Below are 26,860 nucleotides of genomic sequence, written 5' to 3'. Positions count from 1 at the left end.
GCAAAAGCTGTATTATGCAAAGAAAAGCAACATCAGAGGATGCATATTTACAAGAAACAATGCACTTTAGTAATCACACATTGGCATGGACAGTGTCAACAGAAATTTACTGTACATTAAAATTGGATGTACCGTTGAAAAGCAAGAAAAAACGGGGGGATGGTGAATGAGAATATGGCTGTGCTTCCACAATAGGAAGGTGTTTAAGTCAGAGATGATATGTAAATCATCAGCCAAACTGAGAACCAAAATACAGTGACGCACCTTCAGTGGTGTCATTAAAACACGAAAGCACTTAAGTCACTGAGTAGTGTGTTTTGGAACATTGGACATGCTTTATTTCAGAACTTTTCACAATTTATTTAAACATCTCACATATACAAAATAGGTACAATAGACTTTGTGGTGTCATTTTTTGAGAGAGAGAGAGGCCGCCTAAAAAAACCATTCAGAATTGGATGAAATATGTGCTGTCAGTATGAACACTGTGTGGGGTTTGGAGAGTAAAAAAAGCCTGAACAAAAAACCAAAACAAACAAAAAAAAAAAAAACCTTCTAGACAAAACAAAACAAAAACAAAAAACCGAAATGAAACAAAACAAAAAACCAGACATCAGGTTTAGAAACATTCCACATGCTTAAAGTGGGGGAGCATCAGGGGACGAATGCAAGACTCCTCAAAGGTCAATACAAAGTAATACAGTATAAGAGTGGTTTGCTCCACAGCTGCATATTAGCACCATAGATCTCTGCTTCAAGTAACTGAGCACCTTCCGATACGAGACAAAGCTTGAAGCATTAGAAGTCGTAACATCTCTGTTGTGGACCCAGGTTTTGTCAATAGTATTTTCTTTAAGTACAGGCATGAGGTAGTTTAAACCTTTTTTTCATGGAAATTGTGGTTTTAAACCTCCTCTTTGGAAGATATACAAAGACCACAAAGTGATGCATACTTTCAGCGTTTTTATTACACTTCTTTTATTTTTTACAAAAGGATGGCATGATGTCCCACAACAAGGTGTTTTCCCGCGTCCCTTTGGGTTGCTGTATTAATTTGCATTGCACAAACGCTCCTCTCAGTCCGTTCAGTCCTCTCAGATAGTTGCCCATCTTAAGCAAGTGGATGTGCAGAGAGAAATCAGCATTCAGTATAAAAAAAACAACACAGAAAGAAGGGCAGAGATTTTGTTTTTTCGTTCTTTCTCTCTTTTTTGGTGTTAATTTATCATGAGTCTATTTATTTGAAACAGACTGGGCCAATGTCCAAACCAAACTCCTGTTCAGCTCCACCAATGTCCAAAGGTGCAATGTCGAGGATGGGCAGGCGAGATGGTTTATTTGTTCTGTACTCAATCACTGTCTTGCTCCATTCACCAGTGTGTGTCTGCAGGCGTAAGGAAAGAAAAGAAGGTTTTAGAATAGTGCCACCAAAATTGCATTAATTTAGCAGTTTATAAACAGAAAACGGAAAACAATTAAAGAAGCTACTTACAGTGCAGCCGTCCTCCAGCACGGAGAAGGTGAAGCGGCTGTTGCCCTCAGCCCTCAGCTCCACATCGTTGGAGCCCATGAGCACCACAGCCTTCTTCAGGTTGCCGCTCGCACCATCCATGTAGGCAACGCTGTTCTTGCAGTGGTAGGTGATGTTCTGGCTAGCCTGGTTGGACAGCAGGCGCATGAAGGCCAGCTGGGTGGCCATGCTCTGGGAGCTGATGGTCTCGTCGTTGTAGGTAAACTGCGTGGAGGGAAAGGAAGGACAGTCAACATTTGGAATATATGTAGAAAATGTAAATATTTGTCATTTCCTGCCTGAATCCTGCTTGAATAGTCCTTTCTTGCTCACCTCGGAATCTCCATTGATGGTCTCTCCGAACCAGACGTGCTTCTTGTTCTCGGTGCTTCTGTACCAGTTCTTCTTGGCGATGCTCTCAGGGTGGGCATAGATGCAGGTCTCGCGGGTGGTGAAGTCGCAGAAGACCTTGATGGCATCATTGGTGCAGCCCTGGTTGGGGTCAATCCAGTAGAATCCTGCAGGACAGAAAAGAGAGAGTCAAGCTGATGGAAAGAGACTACTTTACTCTTACTAATATGGGCTCAAAGAGGCATCTAAACCGTACTCCATGTAGGTGGGTCTAGATTTTGTTGAGCTTACCGCTGGTCCACTCGGGGTGGCTGAGCTTGATGTCACGGCAGGTGCGGGCGGGGTTCTTCCTGGATCCCTCAGGGGTGAGCAGGTTATCGATCTGAGTGTTGAGGGACTTGATGGTGGCATCGACCTCGTAGTCCTTGGCTCTCATAGCGGGCTGATCAGCTCTGTACTCATCATATCCAGAAACATCATATCCACCACCAGATGGGCCGGGAGGTCCGGGCAGACCGGGAGATCCTGGAGGACCCTGATATGGATAAGAGAGTGGATTTAAATGTAGACCAGGGTTGAAGTCAGATCCTTAGCAGAGGATCCTTTCATTTAGAATGGAGCTTGTCTATCTGGTTTACGAAAATGACCAAATTCTGTATTGGAGCAGATGAAGACAAAGTAGAAGTGCTTACAGCAGGTCCAACGTATCCAGGGGGTCCACGAGCACCAGGAGAACCAATGGAACCATGTCCACCAGCTCTACCATCCTTACCAGGGGGTCCGTGGGGTCCAGCAGGTCCCTGAAGAGGAGATCATCACATGACACAGTCACATATTTGTCCTTTTTAGCAATCCTTCATCACAGATGACTGTAAATTACAGAATCTCCTGCTTTTGGTACTTTGGCGATCAATCCCAGATACCTTCCTTGCTGTGGTTATCTATATGCCTGCTCATTACTAACTCATCTGTAAGAGCTGGTGCCTCTCTGGTTACAGGTGGAACAAGAAAACCACAGGTGTACTGCAAGTTATTAGGATTCTACTCACTCTGGGTCCAGCAGGTCCGTTAGCACCAGCAGATCCAGTGTCACCGGAGGGTCCCTGTAGGGAGACAAAGTGCATCATTGAATGACATTGTAACGATGAACGAGACTTCCTCTACATGCAGTGTTTACATGATGGTGCTATTACAAATGCCAACTGATGCATTTGGAGTCCGTGGGTATCAGGTAAAAATCAGCACTTTCATATTTTCGTGTGAATTATGATGGTGTGCCGTCACTCACAGATGGTCCGGGCATTCCCTGGAGACCAGGATGTCCGCGCAGACCCTTCATGCCTCTCTCTCCCTTGTCTCCAGCACCTCCCTTCTCACCACGGCCTCCAGCAGGTCCCTATAACACACACACACCCAGAAACCTCACGTTGCTAGAATAGGATACAATTTGTCCTGCACATGTGAAATGAGCACTCTTCTATGTGTGATTTCTATACCTATATAGGTTTATTGTACTTACAGCAGCGCCTCTAGCTCCAGCTTGTCCAACGGGTCCTGCGGGACCTCCAGGGCCCTAGAGACAAAGAAAGACAAGAATGAAAGGATGAGTGAATCAAGCAGATGATTGTACCCTGCAAATGTTGCTGCAAGGTAATAGAAAATAATCTGTGTAGTTGTGTCCGGGTTACTATTTATACGTACAGACTCTCCACGGTTTCCATGTCTGCCAGCTCCTCCAGTGGGTCCAGCAGGTCCGGGGGCACCAGCAAGTCCCATGGCACCAGCAGATCCAGGCTCACCACGGTCTCCCTGAAGAAGGTTAAAAGTGCAGGTCAGAGCAAGGCATATGTGTGTGTGTTGTGTATACAAACATAGTTATGGTGTGTGAGAGGGCATTACCTTGAATCCAGCGATTCCAGGACGGCCAGGGGGTCCATCGTTACCAGGGCTACCCTATAGGCAGAGAATATCAAGCTTCAACTAAAAGTTTCTAGTCTTCAATTGAGTTGTTTTTGTGCGAGACAGGTCACTGTTAACAGATCTTTGCAGTACTTGTAATTGGCCTTACCTCACGTCCAGCCTCTCCCTGAGGTCCGGTCATACCAGGCAGACCGATGTTTCCAGGAGGACCACGGGCTCCAGAGGAACCAGCAGGTCCAACTCTACCAGGCTCTCCCTGTGATGGGATGCAGAGAAAATCACTGGGTCATATCAAAGGCTTCATACTGTATGTGAAGCAATGTTTGACCTTCTGTGTTGATCTTTTCTTTAGCGCTTGTTCATTCAAACTACGCTGCAAAATGGGCTTTTATTCTGATAAAATGCACATTTAAAATATTGCATGCCTGAAACCCAATGTCAGTTTCAATGTCAATTTTATGTTACTTAACAATTCTTCATCATTATCATCATTAAATTTAAGAGGCAAATATTGTAGTTTCTACCACTTTTTTGATTAATGTGTACTTACAGCACCACCAGGACCACCAGGAGAACCACGATCTCCTCTAGCACCAGGCAGACCAACAAATCCTTGAAGTCCAAGAGGACCACTGGTTCCAGGAGTACCAGAAGGACCCTGAACACACACACCACATATCAGTGCTTAGCTATATTTATTCATCCAACTGTTGCTGCTTTCAAAATGTCAGTGCACCACAGCTTCATAATTTCGACTGAAAAAAAGAGCGATAACTTACAGGAGGACCAGACTCTCCAGAGGATCCCTTCTCTCCAGCCAGACCAGGTGGTCCAACCATACCCTGCTCTCCAGAAGGACCAGCGGGACCAGGGTCACCACGGAGTCCACGAGGACCATCCTTACCAGCGGGACCAGAAGAGCCAGGGGGTCCAACAATGCCCTGAGAAGGTAAGAGGAATAGTACAGGTGGGTGAGTGTGTGTTTGTATTTAAAGAAGCTACTCATGTAATCCATTGTGTCCAGTGTGGGTCTGAATGCGTGTGTGTTTCCTAATGGTTGTAAATATAAGATCAATACTCACAGCGGGACCAGCGGGTCCAACTCTACCAGCAGCACCAGGGAAACCAGTCAGACCCTGACATCGGAAACACACACAATCATAGGTTATCGATGGGACATCAAGGATGTGTGGTGTAAACTGTGTCTCTGTGTGTCTGTATAAGAGTGGACATCGGAGATATGATGGGGGTATTTTCTGTATTTTCTGGCCATGGACCACAGGTGAAGAAATAAATCTAAAGAACACCAATTGTTCTATTTTGTATACTTTATACTTAAAAACTAGAAAACAAAAAATCAACAGACATCTATGATCAAAATGACTCATTAGATTTCAGTCACTCCACGCTCTAGTAGCTTTACCTTGATTTGAAAGGGCTGAAGTGAGTGCGTGAGTGTGGCAGGTGCTTGTTGTGCAGCAGTGATAATATCTGCGGTTAAATTGTGCTGTCATGTTTTTATGGCTCCTACATGCTTACGGATGCAATGAGTGGAATTTGGGGGAATTCTTTTTTATGTTTTAATACTCACAGAAGGTCCGGTGTCTCCACGAGCGCCAGCAGGTCCAGAAGAACCAGAAGGACCCTAGATAAGCAGATGAAGAAACCAGACATCATGCTTCTGAGTACACAACTACAATCCTAAATTCCTAAACTATCTTGAATCTTTCTGACACCTGATTAACCTTCTCCTGCTCCTTAAATCATACACTGAGTCTATTATATCAGATCTATCCTATTTTTCTGGTGTAAATGGTACTAACAGGAGGTCCAGACTGTCCAGCGGGTCCAGCAGGGCCAGCGGGGCCGAGCTCTCCCTTTCCTCCAGAAGGTCCACGCTCTCCTCTTGCTCCAGGCTGACCGTCAGCGCCCTGTAGGGAGGAAGAGTAAGGGGCTAGGTCAATATCAATATGTAACTATGTATATATTACATTGAAAGGTGATTGACGGCTTTCTTACAGGGGGCCCAGCGAATCCAGAAGATCCAGCAGGTCCAACCTCTCCACGCTCACCCTGTGGACAACAAGCAATTGGTCATGAAGACTGATTGAACTGCACACAAAAGCTGTTTTTTGTTATAATCTCTTCATCCTGTATTAATGTGAACAGGTCCTTTGGCATGGATGTGGTAAAACAGGTAATATGACGAGGGAAATTAGCCACAGCTACTTACAGGGGTTCCACGGGGTCCAGCGGGTCCAGCAGGTCCGAAGGAGCCGCTCTCACCCTGGAGGAGGTCAAAATCAGCATTATTTTAAATGTACTCTGGTGACTTTTGTTAAGACAGTAATAGCAGTAGTATGTAGAAGAAGAAACACATTTGCTGTCTGATTATTCAAATATGTTTTTTTAATTTGAAAACTTGATCAGTTGATGTGCTGCTACAAGAGGAAATCCATTCTGTTTTCTTAATTGTGCCAAGTAACACAAATGTTTTGTCATTGTTTTGGTTGTATTTCTGCCTCTAGTAGTTGTCTACATAGGCAAACATGCAATAAAATGCACAAAATCATGAAAATATTTAAATGTATCAAACCTCTACACAACTGGCAGAGCCCACATAGGACAAATTTTACAGAGTAGCTTAACACTAGTCAAAGGAGCAACAACATAAAAAGGGTGTAGGGTACTAGTGGATAGGATGTGTATGTGTGAATGTATATACTGTATGTTTATACAGTATGTGTGTAGAATTATTGGGGTGTCGTGTGTTTTGTTTCTTTTGTTGTTTTTTTTACTTGTTCTGTATCATCAGTACTTTGGGATACAGTAAATGTGTCAAAATAAATCAAACTTAAATGACAAATAATGTATAAAGTGCCCATTTGTTTTGTTATTACCAGTGCTGTCCTAGATTATAGTGGAGTGATTACTGTAATATTATAAAATGGCCATCAGGTGGCAGCGTGGAGCTTGTAACTACAGATACAGTGCATCGTATAGGTGCCGGTAATCGCAATTTTCTCATCCAGAAAAGTGGGATGTCCAAAGATATGGAGTCCGATTTGTCAACAGTGAGCATTTCTTGATCTCAATAACACATGTTGATGGTTGTCTATTGTAAGCTACTGTTGCAAGAGTCTGTCAGCCATCTTGATTAATGCTGGAGGCAGCCATTTTTAGGCTGTAACAAAGCTCCGTTACATTAATTAATTTGTGTTACAGTATACACCCTAAACACCTTTATTCAAATCTTTTGTGTCGTTATTTGTTTTGTGGTAAATAATATCCATACATTAGCTGCTTACCTTATCACCATTGGCTCCAGTTGGTCCGGGAGGTCCAGCGGGTCCGGGCATACCCTAAAAAAGACAGAGGATAGGACACTAAGACTGAGGCTCTGGTTGATACACTCTCTAATTGAGTGAATGGCAACAACGTTTATATCAAGTGCCTCATGAAGAATTAGAGAGTTTAACTTACACGGGCTCCATCTCTGCCAGCGTTACCATCAGGTCCTTTGTGTCCACCCTCTCCCTATAGGAGATGGATGAAGATGTTCTCATTAACAAACGTGAGCTAATTTAAGGGGTGAAATCCTGCTTTATTTGCAGCTGGTAGATTTAGGAACTTACCTTCTCTCCTTTGGGTCCAGGGGTTCCAGCAGCTCCACGCTCACCAGGCATGCCACCGGGTCCCTGGTGTCCAGGACCTCCAGCAGCTCCAGCAGCACCAGGCTCTCCCTGGAAACAAACATGGCAAGCTATGGTTCATTTTTCCATAAAACATATATTAGCTTGACATATACATGAATGCTTCAGGTGCAGCACTGAAGCCCTTAGATGCTGTCTATCACTGTGCACTAAGATTTATAACTGGCAATATCTATCATAACTGCATGCTTTTAATTTAGCAGAGACAACAGACATTAATCAACATTTCAGTTTAGACATTAATGTAATTGTACCATAGGTAGCTAGTTAGCTAACTTTTGTCCGTAGTTCCTGTTTTTTTTCTTTAAATGTGCAAATTACTGGATTGTGTTTGCGCTTATAAAAAAACCTACTTTCTTCCAATGTGCAAAAGTTTCCTTTTCATGTTTGTTGGTGTCTAGAATCTTTTGTCTGTTTTTTTAATCGGCTGTATTGTGAATGAGGTCTCTACCTCAATGTACATCTGAGTTAAAATAAGGTTGAAAGAGGATCATTCTTTTTGCAATGGCCTCATCCTACCTTGCCACCATCAGATCCAGGGGCTCCAGCAGGTCCACGGGCTCCCATTGATCCCTGAGGTCCAGAAGCACCAGCAGCACCGGGGTTACCACGCTCTCCCTGGAGGAACACATTGAGGATATCAGTGTTTTATCTATTTGAATGATTTCAGCATCTTACAAAAATCTGTGAGGCTACTAGAAAATAAATTGCTTCATTTGATGCAAACACACCCAGAGGGATGGCATGGGCAGGTTAACTTACCTTTCCACCAGCAGCTCCAGCAACTCCCTGGTCTCCTGGGATACCCTAAAAGAGACAAATGGTTGGTTAAAGATGTTCTGCTTATTCCACATTTTCTGTGGTCTGATTGTACTGTAACATGGGAGAAATTCAGTGTCTGTTTGTGTGTTACTTACTCTGTCTCCGGCCTTGCCAGCCTCTCCACCAGGTCCAGCGGGGCCAGGCAGACCCTGAAAACATCAAGCCGCAAGATCAGGACCAACAGACTCAAAAGAGCAGTGAAACGATGTACTGAATTTCTGAATTTCCTAAGCAAATTTGCTCTAAATTGTTTAAATAGAGTCAGAAGATGGATCCAAACCTGGAAGCCAGGAGCTCCAGAGGGTCCCTGCTCTCCCTTCTCACCAGAACCACCCTGTAGGAAGAAAGACAGAAGATCGATGTTTAAAATGGCACACTGATGGCTGTGGTAATCACATCATAAATGCAAGTATTTGTGCGTATGAATGTATGTATGAGCAACATGAATGTTGTATTTAAGGATACTTACAGCGGGTCCAGTGGCACCAGTGGCTCCGTTGTTGCCGTCAGCTCCAGGGGCTCCCTAAAGACAAAGATAAATTAACTGTTATAACAACAGAAAAATCCTATGGTTTAAAAGTTTAAATGTTTTATCAGTGAGCGACAGTGGAATTTGTTGCTGGGTGTTTTTTTACTTACTCTCAGTCCAGTGGGGCCAGTGGCTCCCTTGTCTCCAGGCTTGCCAGCCTCACCCTGAAGGAGGTCAAAGGTCAGTTAACCACAGGTTATGATAAACTTAATGATATACTGAAACATTTTCAGTCTTGGCCTTTTTTCTACTTACAGAAGGTCCCTTGGGTCCGGGGAAGCCAATGTTTCCAGGCTGGCCTCTAGGTCCAGTTGGGCCGGGAGGTCCAGAGCGGCCATCTTGTCCAGCAGGACCCTGGAGGAGAAAATAGGAAGTAAAGAAGGAAGTCATGTTTTTGGCATTCATTAGAGCAAATATGATTGTAAAACAGTGCAGACTGAGAGCAATGTCCGTGTTCTTAAGTAAAATTTATGACATTCAGATTTACTCACAGCAGGTCCCTCCTTTCCTGGGGGTCCAGAGCTTCCAGGGCTTCCTGGGAGACCCTGAAAAATGAACATTAGTCAGTAATTAATATGTATCTGTAATTATTAATGTGTACTGTTATCTTGCATTGAATTCTTGAGTTTAATTATTCACAATGTCAGCAGCTTTGTAGCAAAACCATTACCGGACTACTGCTCCAAGCTAATCTAACTCAGCTAATCCAATTTCCCAATTTCCCACTTCCCCTTCAGGTTTCTGTGATTTACTAGACTCACACAGAGACCAGGTAAGAATTTAGCATAAGACTCACCCTGAGACCAGCTGCGCCAGGCTCACCAGCACGGCCAGCATCTCCGGGGGGTCCACGAGGTCCACCGGCACCAGTGGCACCACGGGCACCGGGCATACCCTACGACAAGGAGACAAAGAGGTCCAAGAGAAATGAGGAGGAAGCTTCATCTCATCACTGAATGTTGACTTTATTTTGAAGTAGAAGAGAGATTTGCGTTATGTATAGCATGTTGGTGGAATGAGATTTGCTCACTGAACACTCACAATTGGGCCAGTTCTTCCCTCACCACCAGGCATACCACGGCCGCCAGAAGCACCCTAAAGGAGACGCACACGCATTAGCAGGGGATCCAAGTACCATAACCTCTGGATTTGTGTTGGTATGGTGCATCATCATCCATTCAGAGATGGCTATCTGGTACTCACTCTAGCTCCACGGTTGCCAGCAGGTCCAGTAGCACCAAGCTCACCAGATGGTCCTCTCTTGCCCTCCTCACCCTGAGGTCCAGGGGATCCCTGAGGTCCAGAGTTACCCTGAGGAAAGCAATAGAGAAGTTATGAGTCATAAACAGTGTATAAGCGAAGATTCAGTTTCAGATTCAGTTTGGTGGAATTATAAAGTAAAGAACAGGATCAGGATATGAACTTACAGGCTCTCCTTTGGGACCACCATCTCCCTTCACTCCCTGAGGGCCAGGATCTCCCTGAAACACATAAACAGACACCATCAATGTAAAGATCAATCATCAAATGTTTCTGTGTGTCTGCGTGAGGGCGTATGTGTTGTGTGTACATCTGCATGCTTCCAAGTGAGTATTATGGTTATTAATGTTGTGGCTGTTGGTGTGTGTACTTACACCAAGACCTCTCTGTCCAGCAGCACCCTGAGGGCCCTGGGGTCCAGGTCCTCCTCTTGGTCCGGGGAAGCCAGGGGCTCCAGCAACACCAGGGGTACCCTAAATAACAGCAAAGGCAGACAGGTGAGCATCACTCAAGCCTAACTGTCTTGTGCCTATGTCTTGGTGTTTAACCTTTATTGTTTATATAACATAATATATATACACAATAAATAATAGAGTATATGAAAATTAAAATTGCATCCTGCTATCAGTAAAATGACTTGATATTCTGTGATTGAAACAATCTAAATATTTATGTGTTGTTTTTGCAACATGACAAAGGTGAATTTTTGTAACCTCTGTGCGACCCTAATTGACTTTTAACCTATGTCTACTCAAATGAGACAACTTGAATACTTACAGCAGCTCCCTTGGCTCCGTTCAGGCCATTAGCACCAGGGTTACCCTGCAGGGGAAGAAAGAGACATTAGGAAATCCAAAGCACTATAATATGGGGAATGTGATAATATCAGGCACTGTCGCTAAATAACAATATAACTGTTCTGTCAAGGAACATTATTTACAGAACTTTTTAAGTTAAGGGACAAATACATGGATAGGATGGGCATGCAAATCATTTAATCATCTACATAAGTTTGTGGATTGATTTATTCAATCTGGAACAACAAAACAATCAAGACTAAATCCAGGACTCAAACAAACAAAAATAAATGTTTTTGCTTATAAGTTTTCCAGGTTTTACAGAGTGACAGAGAGGTGAGTGGAAACATCTTCAGTCAGGATACTTACAGAGGGACCAACGGGACCAACAGCACCATTGACACCGGGCTCTCCTCTTGCTCCCTGAGCTCCAGATGGGCCAGTAGCTCCAGCGGGTCCAATCTCTCCCTATCAAAGACAAAAACACATCCACAATCATATAATGAAATTAAACAAAAATCAATACTGTGATGAAAGGAGTTAAACGATTTACTGGTATTGTATAAGGATGTGTTGGTGTGTATTTAAATGATCAGACAGTGGTTTAGATATGAGTGGTTTGAATGTTTGGTCTGAAGTTACTGAGGCTGCTACATGCATGAACTATCCCCATGGGGATATTATACAGTACAAGAAGATGCTCATACTACATGTCAATGAGAACTGCGTCCTTTTGTGACACTAAACATGAGCTTCTCTTGGAGGATATGTTCTCAAAGAACAGGAAATGCAACAGGAAGTGGCATCACACTTACCTTGGGGCCGGGACCACCGGGGAAACCTGGGGGACCAGCAGCACCGAGGGGACCCTAGGTAGAAGAACACCAGACATGGCATCAATGTAAGGTCACATTAAGGTCAAGTTATAAGTTATAAGATATTACAAAGCACATTCTGGACAGGTACCTTGATGATACCTTCCTTTTGAGTTCAATATTCACAAAGGGGATTAATCTCACAATCGCAAAGGGGTTTAAAAGGTCAATACTCACAGCAGGGCCAGCGGGGCCAACATTGCCATCAGCACCACGAGCACCAGCGGGGCCAGCAGGGCCAGCACGACCTCTCTCACCAGGCATACCACGAGATCCCTAAAGCGAGGACACACAAGAAGAACAGAAGTGATGAGAAAAGCGTCTTTACTGCAATCATGTAATAATGAATGATAAGAATGAGGAACATGAGTGATAAAGCATCTAATATGGCTGTGGCTATGGCTTTTACTGAGGTTTACTAAGGTTTTGTGCATAAATGGTGAATCTTGAACTCGATAAAAAAACTTACAGCGAGTCCAGGACTTCCAGCAGCTCCGTGTGCACCGGGCTCACCCTATAGGGGAGACAGGAGAAGATGATGAAGTGTCTGGGGTGAAGTGACTCAAGGTCAAAGGTTGAAGGGTCAATGATTTGTTATCAGCAGGCTTATATCAATATTAATATATTAAGACTTAAAGAAAACTGTGCTCCTATATTAAATAAAGTACTCATTTTGCTGCAGTTATGAGGAAAGTGCCTTTCTTACCTTGGCGCCAGCGGTACCGGGCTCTCCCTTACGTCCATCCAGACCAGTGTAACCCTGAAACACAGAGGGAAAGTGATGATGGGAGAGGCTTACAATCACATACTAAAATACTACAGACACAAACATAAAAAAGATGAAATAAGGGACAAAATGATGAGACAGGGATTGTTAGATAAAATCGGATTTTTAACACGACATACTGCATGCTTGTTTGACGTCCATTAAGAATACGTATTGACAATAAGACATCCAGTGTCCCTTGTGAGACAATAAGGGAGCGTTTGTATCTTCAAAAGCAGTTTCACAGGAAGTTAACACCTGGCTCTGGGTTATATGGAAGGGGCCTTCCAATACCTAAAAGCCATGAAGTGACTTCACAGATGAGACATTCTCACACAAAACGGGGACTAAAAATCTTAAATAGCAGCCATTAGACTCCTTTTATTTCTAGTTAGCTCCTCAGCAAAGAAGAGTAATAAGGAAGATAGCTCCATAATCCTTTCAAGTGACACTCCAAGTCATTTGAGTCCACATTTTACAAAACGCAGGTAGAGCTCTTCCGCCATATGTTTTTATTTTTGGAGCGTTTCGGCTGCTTGCTGCAGACCAGTGGGGTTCAGGTGATTACCACGCAGGCAGGTCAAGCAGAGGAATCACGATCAACACTCACTCTGTGTCCCTTCATTCCTGGAAGTCCGGGGGTTCCGGGGAATCCACGAGCACCCTGCGATTCAAAACAAAGAAATATGACTTAGATGAAGTCCATATTTACAGTTCAGATATCTGTTTGTATCTTTCTGTGTTTCATTCTCCTTGTTTAGGAGAGAATGTCTCACCTGTGGGCCGGGGGTACCTCTGTCTCCGGGCTTGCCGGGTCTGCCGTTGTTACCCTGTGAGAGCACAAAAAGACGTTAGTATGTGACATTCCCGTAAACAACAGCGGCCCTTGAAAATGCTTGTTGAAACACAAATATATACATACGTCCTCTCCGGATTTGCCAGGGGGTCCAGGGGGGCCACGAGCACCAACGGAGCCCTAAGGAAAGAAAAACAAAACATATAAGATCTCAAATATAACAACTACTTTAAATACAATGGCATCTATGACATCTGACAGTGACAAAGAAGTAATACTAAAGCATGCTTATCATCACGTGATAATATGAAAACTGGGGGATTATCTTACAGTCTGTCCAGGCTCTCCGGGCTCACCAGCGTGTCCAGTGTGTCCCTGAGGACCCTGTTGAATGATAAGAGGCACAGCAATTAGTCTTCATTTAGACACCATAGCAACAGTACGCTGTGTGTTCAGGTTGTAGGTATGGAGTCAAGTTTGATCAAAAAAGTGTGAACTTACAGGGGGTCCAGGAGGTCCGGGAGGGCCTCTAGCACCCATCATACCCTGAAAAGGAGAAATAAGTCAATTAGTAATGTCATTCATTAACATTAAGTCAACCTATGCTAGTGTAATTTGGCATTAGGGTTAATGCAACTGGAATCAAAATTATTCATGTGTAGGTAAGACTGTAGAGACACTATTGACATAAAGGTATCTGAATAGTGCTGTGGATTGAATGGGACCAGCGTGGGAGCATGTGTGATGTCATCATGTGTATGCTTGGCCCTCACCATGGGTCCAGGGCCGGGATCAGGGGCTTTTGAACCATCATACTGAGCAGCAAAATTCTGTGAAACAGAAACAAACACAGATTAATTAGCCAGTAGACAAACTTCTCATAATATATCAGGACATTATCGGACAGGCAGAGCCTCGATCCAGGTCAGATAAATAGCAGTGGTTTCCAGTATTGTCCGTGCCTATGTTATCGGCATGACACAAATAGAAACTGATGCACTGTAAAAAGCAAGTGAGAATCCTGTATTTTTTATGTTTTGAAGACTTAATTAGCACTACAGTAGTAAGGTAGTTGTGTATTATCCGTGTGTTATCTGTTAGCCATGGTGTCAGATGGCTTAAGGACCAAAGGTCAAAGGTCACAGGGTTATGACATCATTATTAAAAGCCATTTCTTTTTTGCCATTCCAAGATAGTTCATGATTCGTGTGACACAGACAAACAATCTGCAACCCCTAATGTGGGTCAAATTCACACATCGAGCAGACATATTTTTCTGCACGGTTGTCATCATGACCAACGCTGGAAGTCAAATCACAGCTTGTGCATTTGCACCGTCAAAGTTCCCGCACCACCTTTGAGCTAAACACTGCAAAGCCAGACAACCAATTTTGCGAGTATAAACAGCTGACTTACTCCTCCAAGTCCAGGGGGACCAGGGGGGCCAGCGGGGCCAGGGAGTCCGGGTTTGCCATCTCTTCCATTTGGGCCCTTAGGACCCTGTAAAAGACAGATGGTGTGGTGAGTGAACACTGGAACTGCATGAACAGCCGCTGACAGAAGGGTTTCTTGTGAGTTTCAGGTTATTCTATTTCATGAAATGACAGAATAATTAAAAATAATGTTGTTGTAGCAAATTGTGTTATTGTAAGAAATGTACTATAACACATTTTAATTGTCAATAAAGGTCAATATTCAAACAGTCCCGATCAAATCACATTGCTGTTACTGTCTCTTAACACAGGCCAATGGGTGTTGTAAACAAAGGGGTGTGGCCTACTGAGGTTAAAGGGTCAAATGAAGTCAACTAACACGGTGCCAAAGACGCACCAAAATTATACCACATTAAAATGCCTATATTACATATTTGGTAACAGTTGTTTGGTCAAGGGCAGCAGAGTTTTCTCATCAGCTTACCCTGTCACCTCGTGGTCCCTTCTCTCCTTGGGGACCCTGCGGCAGAGAGAATCACTCAGTCAGACCAAAGCACAGAGCAGATGGCTGCTTCAGCAACACGTCAGCTGTAAACTATTCCTCTAAAAAAGCAAAGCATGCCACTGCGTCTCATCTAAACTACACTAAAAGCAGATTTTAAAAAGATTCGAGTTCTATTCAAACCATCTGGTGTGTGTTAATTACAATAAAATGTGTACGTAAACAAACTTGACCTTACAGTGAGAGGACAAGCAAGTTAAAAAAACACATTTCATCAAAAAAGACCAGATCTAAACTAGGCTGTATGTGTCTGATATGCCACACTGTAGGTGCTAATTGACACATAAGAACAGCATCATGTGCTCACCTTGACTCTCGCCTAAACAGAAAAGAAAATAAATAAATGTAAGATTTATTTATTCAGTCTTTTCAGGGTTCGTCAGGATATTTAACATGTAGGCTTTATCGAGCAGTCAGCATAATCATCTACAGCTGAGCATGCGATACAGTATGTGATGCTGTCACAAGGGTGGCTGAAACGTGCTCATGCAGACACAGGAATTAAAATGGAAGCGCAGCAGAGTAATGTGCATGTGATATATAAGACCAACATGCTAAAATAAGCGACATGATAAAGAGCTAGACTGAACAACCTCTTAGCTGAAAGAGCATGTTAGTCCATGGTAAAGAAAGAGTTCTGAGATGTTACCAGAACCACACAGTGCGTACTGCACCTTTAAAACATTGAAACATGAAGCTGATAGATGTTCAATTTTAGGGCAATCTCAGTTATGAGCAGAATCATTAATTAATGATTTCCATTACAGGGCCCAGTCCTGATTGATACATTCTTTTTCTTTTTTAAGTTTTATCCAAGCTGAAAATCTCAACCTTTCAGAACTGGTCTGAGATCAGCTTTTGTAAATTGACTGTTAAATCAGGGAGCAGAGGAAGACTCCAAACTGACCCAAAGCCAGCTGTTAGGGGGCAAACCTCCCTCTGCCCCTCTCTGCTGTCCTCAGAAAGGATCCTTTGTACCAGGCCCCATGGGTGCCTCAGAGCTGCGGTTTTAGCTTTCATTGACACCAACTTTAGCCAATAGGACCCTCACCTATTCATGGAACAGGAAGGGAGCAAAGCTGCAAGAAAATAACCTGAAATTCCTAAATGCTCCGCCATCACTGAGATTGCTCAAATGTGTGGAGACCAACCGAGAGGGTCTGCAGTATCGCTCAGCGTTTGGAAGACCAAAGGCAAAGTGACAAGGTAATGCTATCTTTTGTGATTTCATGCATGTGTACTAACCGAGTCTGTGGCGTTGGAGAGATGAGGAGGAGGAAGAGGGAGATGAGGAGGGTGGGGGAGAGAAGAGGGAATACACCGTTAGAACATGATGAGCATTTTTAAAGCAAAACAACCTGAAAAAGAAACAGTCATTTCCATCCATTCTCTGTTCTTTTAAATTGTTTCCACGTCTTTATGGTAGGTCAGAGTTGTACTTTCTTTTGCATGAGAACAGTCTATAAAAGCTACATTCTGCACAAACAAGATAAAGCTTAAAATCTGATTTGTGTCTCTTATGAGGGCCTTTTAAAAAAACAGATCTGTGCCTTAATAAATGAGTTTGGGACTGGCAGAACATAACTACACCTATATCTCGAAATGTTGAACAAATGCGTCTGTCGTGCCTACGATTAACCTTTCTGCTTCACTTATTAGCTCACAACCTTGCTGCTGTAGTACAAGTATCAGTTCATGTCAAACAGTGTAGCTGAGGGCCACATCCTCAAACTGTCTCACTCAGGCTACAAGAGTGAATTTCAGTTCAATAGCATTCCATATAATGAGGATCGGGCTGCTAACAGGCCTGAACAGGTAGTTTGTGCCCTTGGGACAGGAATAGTTGACGTGCTACTGCAAACTAGATGAGAACTACAGCGTTTGTGTTGGGGAAATGAATGACATCTGTTATTGTTAGATGATTTCTGCTGCAATGTTATTAAAGGAGGAAAATCTTATGATTTTGGCTTGAAAAACTGGTGAATTTAACCTAATTAGACTGAATTGTCAAATTGTCAGAATTTCAATTATGGACTGATTGATGATAGAGTCTCCTTCATTCACGGCTGATGTTTGTATCTTGCAGGTGGACATCAGCTGATGCCCCCTCTGAATCTGGACCAGCTGGTCATGGCTGAGTTTGGGCACAGCTGGGACCTCCCTGTGAACTCCAACGCCTCATGTCTAATCTAGAACCACACGGTGGCGCACTTGGGGATTGAAGGTGATGTGAAACTATTTATCCACCTCTCTAACGCACTACGACAGTGAAAAAGTTGCACAAAGGCATCAACTTCAATCTTGTAGTTGAATTCTTAAATTGTTTGTGGCCTCAAAAATGTTAAATCACGCAGTAAACGTTCACTGTAAAGAAAGTTATGCAAACAGAAACGTCATGTTAAACAAAACTAGTGTAATATTTAAGCATTTGGTCTCATTCTAGTTAAGCCTTGATAAACAGATTTGTCTCTTTTCAAAGAGGAGAAAATCTAATTGGTGCCAAGCAGATGTTTGCACCCACGGCCACCAGGGGGAGACATTGTAGTTTCCTATAATAAAACCTCATCTCTTGGACATCTGGATGGAACAATATGTACAACGCCCCACCAAGTTTTTCATCCTGTGTCTAAAAGAAAATTCACTTTCAGCCTATTTTACTGACTCCACATGCATTAAACGCGCTGAAAAGCTACTTTAGAGGTCTCTCTGAAAGCGAGAAAACTTTTTTTTGTTTTTTTTCTGTCAGGAGGGAAACTGCTCCTTCTCGGAAACTAATCAAATCATTATGATTGTATCCTTGGAGAAGAAAAGAAAGTGAAGAATCCTCTGCATGAGCTCAATCCGTTGAGTTTTTATTCAGCGGTGCTTTGCGCTCTCTTCGGGTTGACCTTGATGTAAGTCCCAAACAAAAGCCAAGCGCAAGATCCTCAAGCAGTGGGACCCGAAAAAAAATTATCCATCACAGAGAAAAAAAAGAGCAGATAATCAAACTTACATTGACATGATGCTAGGTATGAAGTTACTGCAAGCAGCAACAGAATCCGGGTATCCACAAAGCTGAGCATGTCTACACAGACATGCAGACTCCTTGTGCTGCTGAGCCCTTGTTTTTAAACCACCCTTCAGGAAGGCATACAGTTGTGATGACACGAGTAACTCCAAACTTAGCAGAAACCTGCTGCCGTGATGCTAGAATAATAAAGTTCTATCAGGCCTATTTATACGGCAGGAGGGTCCCTGGTCTGCGTGTCAAAAGTCAGCCCACCAGCCAATCAGAGGAGAGAAACCCAATCTGACTCCCATCCCTCTCCAGCTCACACTCGGTCATGTGGTGCTGCATCTCCCAGCCTCCTCTCCACCAGAGAGCGTTTGGCAAAGCCTTGGCGATGATGACGAGTGCAACGTTTTAATTAGATCCATTCTTTTTGAGGACGTGGACAGCGTCGACGTTTAAAAGGGAGAAGAAGGCCTACGTTTTTTCCCCTCTTTTACGGGTTGCAGTGAATCCGGAGTGTCAGTGCTGAGATGCGGTGCGCCCGGGCGCAAAGCAACCTTGCGCGCAGTTTAGATTTGTGCGTAAAATGTGCCCATTTCGGAGGGCGTCGGTAGGCATCAGATGGCACCGAGACCCTCTTCCATTTCTTTGGATTTTATGGGGAGAATAACTTTAAGAGAGAGTTTAGGATTACCTATTGGGTCTTTGTTGAGCTGTTGGAATTTTATTGGAGTTTTAGTGTGCCGTTTTTACGCACGGATTTTCTTTTTAATTCTCACATCTCACTCTTATTCTTCTGCTTTTTTTGGGAAGCATTATAGTGACAACTTTGACAGTTTTGTGTAGTGTGTGACTACCACCAACATCCCTCACGCAGCCAAGCAGATTTTGTGCCATTTTTTTCATTTTTTCCACAAACGTGCGCCAAGCATTCCCCAAACAATTCACTGTGTGTTCAAATAAAGATATGTTCTCCTCCGTCTAAACTGTGTAGATCACTGAAAAATCATTGAATCTTTATTCAGCAAAATCAGTGGAATGCGGTGATTCAGGGACAACATACACTTCAGCTTTAGACTGACAAAAGACAGGTGTGAAGGAGATCCAGTTTCAACCTCTCTCTCTCTCTCTCTCTCTCTCTCTGAGCAGCTCTTACCTGCCCACATGACCAGACATGTCACCTACTCTACAACCACTCCAACAGCACTCAGTGTGGCCCCCATTCTGCCTAACATCACACACCCACTGTCCATTCCACTGAGTAAAACTCACGGCATAAACACGAAGTTGACAAAAAAGTGTCTATCGAACAAACAAATATGTGATTTTTATGAAGTACAACTCATTGTTGGCAGGTGGAATGATGCAGTGTCCTTATGTGCACCTGGCTATTGAATTCAAGAATTGTGAACTTATCCTTTAAATGTAAGAACAATGTCGCTTATCATGAAATAAATAATATAAAAAGAAGTTGAACCAATGAAATGTGAATAGATCCCCTCATATATTCCCTGAATCTTATTCTGCACTTCATAAAGGAGATTTCCTGCACTTTATTCAGTGAGGAAACTCTCAGTGCATCTTGAATCACAAAGACTTCTACTTCTCACATTTCATACATTTATTTCATGAAGATTATTTTGCCTCAATAAACACAAAACTTGTATCGGAGTGGAAAAGGATCTCCATTTTGATCCTCCTGTGTAACATGGACTGACACTTTACTGGGCTTTTATATGTGATGCAGATTGTGATGATGAAAAGCTTGTTTCTGAAGGATTTTATGATGTAATATCTACTCTAAAACTCTTGTTTTGCAACTTAATATAGGTAAATGTACTTGTCCTAACTATTCAAGTCACTCTAAACGATATAAGGGGTTACATCCTTGTTCTAATTCATCCTATATAACTTCACTCTTTTCTCTGCCTCCTGCCCACGTTCAGTCCTGTTCTCTTTCCTCCCCCCTCTGCGCCAGAAAAAAAAAAGAGTAATTGTTGGACACTCCCAACAGTTCACCTCAACTCTTCCCTGAGTCAAAGCAGAAAGATAGAAAGACAGAGAGAAAAAAAGGAGAAGGAGGAGGAGCGAGTGAGATGAAATGTGTTTTAAAGATGGCAGAGCTCCCACTCACTGCACAGTTACATTCTCATGTTTGCAGAGGAGCTGGAGAGACCAGACAAGGCGGTGTAAGGGAATCAAAGATGGCTGCAAAGCTCCACATCATCAGAGTTTTTTCTCTCGATTCAACCACAGGAGACATGAAACAGACAATTATGTTTGATCTAAGTGAACACTCGCATTCAAACACTGAAAAACAAGAGTTTTAGAAAAGGTTATAGAATGATTATATGAGAAATACACTTCAACGGCAGCAGAAGCAACTCTTTGAAAGTCTTTTTTATTGAAATAAACAAGATAAGAACAATTTAACTTGACTTTAAAATGATCCAAAGCCCCCTCTATTCATTTTGATTCCCTTTAATTGACATTTTCAGTTGACAAACCCTATTTTCCTCAAGAATGTGAGGGTGTCCGTGTCTGTGGGTCAAGACATTCATCAAAGCGGGAGCAGACAGCTAGTTTAGGTTAACTCCAGACACAGATCTGCTTCCTGATTAGAGGTCAGCAGTGGTTTCTGTTGCAATGTGATTGAGGTACAAAATCTTAAGACATTCAGACGTATTATTCTGAACTCCTCTGAACTATTTGGCAAAAGTTTTGTTAACCCAGTCACAGGTGGTCAGAATATCTATTATAGTGACCAGAAAAATCCCTGCTGTTAAAGTTATGTGTCCATGATTTTATACAAGAAATAAGGCAGACAGTAAAGGAAAATGCAACAATGTGAAATATAACCACATTATATTTATTCATCCTTTGACAAGAAAAATCCTTCAGCCATTTTGAATCATCTAACGTCTTGCTCCTCTCCCGTAGTACTGCCAGCTGGGCCTGCAGACAGATTCCTCCAGATGTTGCTGCGCTCTGATTGGACGTCCAAGTTGTTTCCTCAACGAGTCTCATGTTTCCCTTCTGATGCAGAAGAAAGTGCTAAGGATTATGGGTGGAGCGGATCTTCTTGTGTCAGGGGTGGCTGTCCACCTGTCAGCCAGCTGGTGAGGAGAGGTGAGATTAAGGAGAAAGATTCGATCAGCTGCTGGATGCTTGGATGGAAATGTAGAACTGTTGCATCCCTGATAGCAAAATGCCAGATTATATCTGATGCTATCGTGTCATACTGTGGCTATGAATCACAGAGAAGATCGGATGGTGACACTTCAATTGACAAGAGGCGAGGCATGGGAATCACTTACTGCATATGATGAAACATGTGCATGTACAGCATACAAATGCTCTGCGCAGCTTTCTTATATAATCTAGAAGATAAGAAATAGTGGAATTGTAATTACATCTTGCAGCAATCCCTATAACATCTAAGTGAAGGTTGATGTGAGTGTTTCCCACAGGCTTCACCAGGCTCACAGTGAACCTTCATCAAGCGTTTTATCAACTTAAAGGTCCATCGTGTAGGATTTAGTGGTGAGGTTGGCTATTTTCAACCAACTTAACACCCGTCATCCGACCCTCCCCTACGGTAGCTGAAAACGAAAAACGTGAAAGGCCCTCTCTAGAGCCAGTGATTGGTTTGTCAGTTGTCAGAAAGGACCCACTTTGCGTTTCAGGTCATTATACACAAAAGAAAACAATATTATGAATATTATATTCCATTTCTGCCCCTAAATCCTACACACTTGACCTTTAAGTTCTTCTGAACATTAAAAGTTTTGAATTTTTTAGTATTTATGGCCTTTATATTATCATATTATTATTTGACATGAGCTTATACAACTAATATATGGATTATTTTGGCTATAACAAATACTCATACTCACTTATAACAGATATCAAATTCTTAAATAGTGGAATAAAATAACATCCAGAATACACATGAAAACTGTATGATGTTACATAATTAATGTCTGAACATTAATGAACACAACACATATGTGTTCATTAAGGTTTAAATATTGTGATTGTGAAGACCACAGCATGTGATTCACACCAATGTCACACTCAATAAACCATTCAGTGATCTATGTGGATGGGGATTGGGGACACTGTCGTCTTGGACGAGACTGAACCTCCTCCATCAGGATAGAAACGTGTCATGATTGGATAAGATCACACGGTCAGACAGGAACATCATCAGAGTACCAGACCATTCCAGGAAAACACCCCTCACCTTTTCTTGTCACCTGTTTACATACACCACAGCTTTGGTAAAGCCAAACTGTGCTTATTTAATTATGTGAAATTTCCCTTTAACTTTTTTTTGTTTGGTATCAGTTGTAGGGTGTTTCAAAGCGGGGATAACCCTTGGTATGTGTATGTGGCCAACACACTCAGACACCAGCAGCTGTCTTTAGAGGTCGTTTAGTGATGGAGCAGAGAGAAAGAGAAAGTTTGTGATCAAGGGGGAGGAGGAGGAGGAGAAAACACACACACATACACCTATTATCCATCCATGGACTGAACCAAAGGCAGATGAGGAAAGATCAGAAAATGGTTGAAGGTTGAAGGAAGCAAAGAGTGAGGGATAAAAAGATTCAGACACACTGCCCTCTGTGACACTCACACACACACACACACACACACACACACACACACACACACACACACACAGAGGCTCTAATTAAACAGGGCACTGCACGCTAACACACACACACCAACACCAGTACACAGACATATACACACATCAGCAGACATGCAGGGGCGGTTGAGGTTTTCAAATTACAGCCTATATTCCAGGCAGTTTTTCTCTTTTTCTTCTCTGAACACTTGAAACCAACTTTCCACACAGGAATACCGTCGGAAAAACTCCAAACTATGAAACTCAGCTCGTCAGTGATAAAAATGTTTTTGTTAAATAATGAAGCATCATTTTTAAGCTGTGGCGTGTGGGGGTGTCATCATTTCCCCCATCTTGGCACAAAATAGCACAACAGTGATTTCTCAGTGATTCCTTGGCCACATTTTGATTTCTAAGGGTCCACGTGGTTAGCTGGTATTTGGTCAACTCGATTATGAAATGAAATGATTGCAGATGGTTAGCCTAGCACAAAGATTAGAAGCAAAGGGACAACAGCTAGCCTGGCTCTGTTTGAAGGTAACACGCCCCTCCTGCCAGTACCTCTAAAACTCAGTGAAGTAAAACAGTATCTAGTTTTTTTAACCTTTGGACTGAGTCTGGCTAGCTGTTTCCCCTTGTTTCCCATCTTTGTGCTAAGCTAAGCTAAGCTAAGCAAAGCTAAGATAACCTGCTGCTGAGGGTTGCTTCACTTTTTACGGCACAGACATGAGAGTGGTATCAATTTTCTCATGTAACTCAGCAAGACAGCAAGTAAGTCCCAAAATGTCAAACTTTTCCTTCAGTATTTAGAATAACCAATAATAGCAAGAAAGATTTTGATAGCGTCCAAACAAAAAACCACACTGACTGCCCCGTAGCTCTGGCTGGCCTTTTGGGACTTGTGCGTTAGCGGCTAGTTCGCTACATTCAACAAGCTCTCTTAGCTGTTTTAGTCCAATAAATACATTAATAAACAACTCAAATGCCACAGTCATATAAGCACAAGCAAAATAGCCATCATGAACATACATCAGTCCACAAAGTCTACTCGTGACGGTTACTGCTCACTGCTGTGGGGGTGTGCTTTGTGCTAACGCTACTGGGTTAGCTGCTGAATGAGTCTGTCGATGCCACAGTGGCCTGCGCTTTGGCTAAGGGGTAGCTGTACATGCATTTGTCCTGAATAGTCATGGTACAGTTAAAAAGGCCAAAGTCATCGCCAATGGGAGCTCCTCTCTCCAACAGGAAGCACTGCTCCTGAAACACCTCGTCAGTAGTCCTGCCTGTTATTCCGTGACTTTGTGACATCACACTACGTCACCATGTCACACATTTGCATAATTTCCCCCTATATTCATGGTAGAAGTGACGCTAACTCGAAGCTGAAAACACAATAGAGCCGTCCGGGGACACGGTGAGGGGTACTGGCTCAGGTGTGTGTGAGTTGACCAATCAGAGGAGACTGGGTAGGGGGGGGGGCTTAAAGTGACAGAGCCAAAACTGAGTTTCAGACAGAAGGGCGAACACAGTGTGTTTTTGGAGCATTAAAGCATGTAAACCTATTCTAGTAGTAACCCAAACTGAAATGATGACCCTGAAAATGAGCATAATATGTCTCTTTTAATCTTCCCTGGTTTGAACAAGGTCTAAATGCACAACATGAGTTAGTAATGACTTGTCCCCCAGTAGTTAACAGTGGGGTTTTAACAAATCAGTACGTCTTTATTTTATCAAGGGAATAATCAGTGAATCGCTGCCTCCCCAGATGGATAGCCAGGACAGCAACAGACGAGTAAATTTAGCACAATTTTTTTTTGTTAGCCAAAATGCATCTTCTGCAGCAGTTTTCCTCTCTGCTCCTCGGAGGAGAACCTGGAAGCTGCAGGCTCTTGCTCGAGTCTTTAAACACAAAGGCGAGTTGAGTCAAAGAATTCAGCTCTCCTGCTGGCTCGACAGGCCTCAGCGCATATCAGCATGCTGAGGCTACTGGCTCTATTCACCCTGCTGACTGGCTCCTCAGCACCCAGGAAGGAAGGAACTTGGGGAGAGCTAGTAAAAGACAGGCCATGTTTTTTAAGGAGCACTCATTTACTTTAAGTGCTTCAAATTATACAACGCCCCGGCCAAGTTTGTGATGTGTCTATGTGCACAGGACGCCTTTTCTCACTCCCTTCCTTCTCCTGTTTTTTTTCTTCTTTTTCTCATTTTATTTCAGCGTCTCCCCCTCTGCCTTCACGATCATCTCTTCATCCTCGTCTGTCTGTCTTCTCTCCCTCAGGTCACCACATCTGCAGGCTGTTTCTACTGGAATATATTTCGTGAACGTTTAGCTGCAGGGAGGCAGGGCTATTGTAGAGTTGGTCTAATGTCAGCTTGGGGATGGGTGCAGGGAGGGAGTGAGGGGTAGAGGGTGAGGGAGAGTATAAATATGTGTCAGGAAACACAAGCAAGCATGGTGGAGAAGTTGAGTCAGAGGGAATAGTTCTTCCATCAAGTCAAAGAAAATGCGATTCTTTCTCTAGTGAATGTGGCTTGTTGCAACTTTCTTCTATCGTATTTTAGAGGGTAAAACATCATCGAGGGAAGACACTTCCTCACAAGAAGCCTTTCTGTCTCTGAAAGAGCTAAAGTGATGAGAAAGATCGTGAGGACTGCGAAAAAGTAGAAGGCGAAAGGGAGAAAATCAAAGTAGGGAACCTCCCTTGGCTCGGACTAACACATGGTTAGATTTGCCTGTGTGTCCACATGACTCACAGTCTGGTCAGCAAACGCATAATAAACGTGACAGAAATAACCCCACACAATGTCACCAGAGTCCACGGCAGGCAGTTAATTGCTAGATAGAGCTGGGCCGTGGTTTGAGACAGGAAAAAAAAGCTCCAACTCATATAAACGTAGAGCGAGAGAATCTCCATATATGTAATTTTTTATTTGAATGTTTTTTTCTCTTTGAAAGGCTGCATGAATATTCAAACGAGTTGATTTTGTCAGGGTTCCGTCAAGGTTGTCGGGGCCGTATTCTGCCGACGCTTTGATCAAAGTCAAAGGAAGGACGCTTTTATGAAATCATGAATTCCATCTGCTAGTTACACTTTCAAAATATCATCCATCACAGATAACGTTCATTTTGTTCCCTTCAAAGGACAATATCAGTCCGGTTATTTTCTCCATCTACCATTTTAAGTATGGTGAACCTTTCACAGCATTTCATGGTTTGAATCTCAGTTAGAATGTAGTTTTCCCTGTTCACTTTGGTTTATCAGTGAATCACTTTTCAATAAGTTAGATAATGACACATTACTTAAAGATGCAATATGTAAAATTGCAACTTTAAAGTGTCTTAAACAACTAGACCTCTGTTATATATTTTGCTTAGTTGTGTACTTATATTATCCCAAATGTTTCCAACAATATTCAAACCCAGAGAAATCCATAGTTTACTCAAGATAACGGTGCAGTTGATGTGGTCGCCTGTCGCTGTAACTTCCGGGAGAGTGACGAAGGAAGTGGCTAAACGTAATTTGAATGAAACTTTAACATTACCTCCTCGGTGGGCATTTCTGCCTGAGTTGCCTAAGTCAATTTTCATCAGCAATGCAGGTTGTCTAACAATGAAGACAACGACTCCCATGATCCCATGCATGCTACATACGTCTTCTGTTTTGTTTTGATTGAGAGACTCCTTGGTTATAATGGAGACGGAGATGGAAATGGTAACAGGTACCATTTGCCTTTTCCCAGATGTCATGCAGGTCGGATAGTAAAAGTGAGGTTTATAGGGAACAAATCTAATTGCCGACGGTGTCTTTATTCTATAGCCTTTACATTGTGTAATCAACATATACTTCAAACTGATACATTAACAAAAAACTTGAAACACAATGTTTGTTCACATAAC

At 42.8% G+C, this 26,860-nt stretch overlaps 1 protein-coding gene across 1 annotated transcript; it reads right to left on the bottom strand.

The window, feature by feature from the left end:
* Positions 1 to 308: 308 nt before the first annotated feature.
* Positions 309 to 15,370, bottom strand: col1a2 (collagen, type I, alpha 2). Its single transcript, XM_084378580.1, has 48 exons — positions 15,257 to 15,370; positions 14,756 to 14,839; positions 14,113 to 14,169; positions 13,841 to 13,885; positions 13,670 to 13,723; positions 13,466 to 13,519; positions 13,320 to 13,373; positions 13,154 to 13,207; positions 12,484 to 12,537; positions 12,247 to 12,291; positions 11,955 to 12,053; positions 11,718 to 11,771; positions 11,272 to 11,370; positions 10,883 to 10,927; positions 10,480 to 10,578; positions 10,273 to 10,326; positions 10,049 to 10,156; positions 9,887 to 9,940; positions 9,642 to 9,740; positions 9,337 to 9,390; positions 9,101 to 9,199; positions 8,956 to 9,009; positions 8,786 to 8,839; positions 8,597 to 8,650; positions 8,412 to 8,465; positions 8,257 to 8,301; positions 8,014 to 8,112; positions 7,417 to 7,524; positions 7,265 to 7,318; positions 7,090 to 7,143; positions 6,015 to 6,068; positions 5,801 to 5,854; positions 5,605 to 5,712; positions 5,373 to 5,426; positions 4,864 to 4,917; positions 4,561 to 4,722; positions 4,332 to 4,439; positions 3,930 to 4,037; positions 3,761 to 3,814; positions 3,563 to 3,670; positions 3,381 to 3,434; positions 3,150 to 3,257; positions 2,911 to 2,964; positions 2,554 to 2,661; positions 2,153 to 2,396; positions 1,844 to 2,028; positions 1,493 to 1,735; positions 309 to 1,384 (listed from the first exon to the last, which is right to left on the bottom strand). The coding sequence occupies exons 3-48, from the start codon at positions 14,113 to 14,115 to the stop codon at positions 1,238 to 1,240; spliced, it is 3,810 nt and encodes a 1,269-aa protein (XP_084234706.1). The 5' UTR covers positions 14,116 to 14,169; positions 14,756 to 14,839; positions 15,257 to 15,370; the 3' UTR covers positions 309 to 1,237.
* Between the last annotated feature and the right edge of the window lie 11,490 nt (positions 15,371 to 26,860).

The sequence above is a fragment of the Pagrus pagrus genome, assembly GCF_965226575.1.
Source record: "Pagrus pagrus genome assembly, chromosome: 17".
In the NCBI taxonomy this organism is placed as follows: domain Eukaryota; kingdom Metazoa; phylum Chordata; class Actinopteri; order Spariformes; family Sparidae; genus Pagrus; species Pagrus pagrus.
Note: the sequence above shows the minus strand (reverse complement) of the source record. Positions and strands in the feature narration are given on the sequence as shown.

What these genes read in the sequence shown, in the direction of transcription:
- col1a2 (XM_084378580.1), bottom strand. An exon ending in CCGGACCTCCTGGACCCCCT is followed by an intron (nt 13,724 to 13,840) that starts GTAAGTTCACAC and finishes ATCATTCAACAG; the next exon opens with GGTCCTCAGGGACACACTGG. An exon ending in CCGGACCCAAGGGACCTTCT is followed by an intron (nt 9,010 to 9,100) that starts GTAAGTAGAAAA and finishes GACCTCCTTCAG; the next exon opens with GGTGAGGCTGGCAAGCCTGG.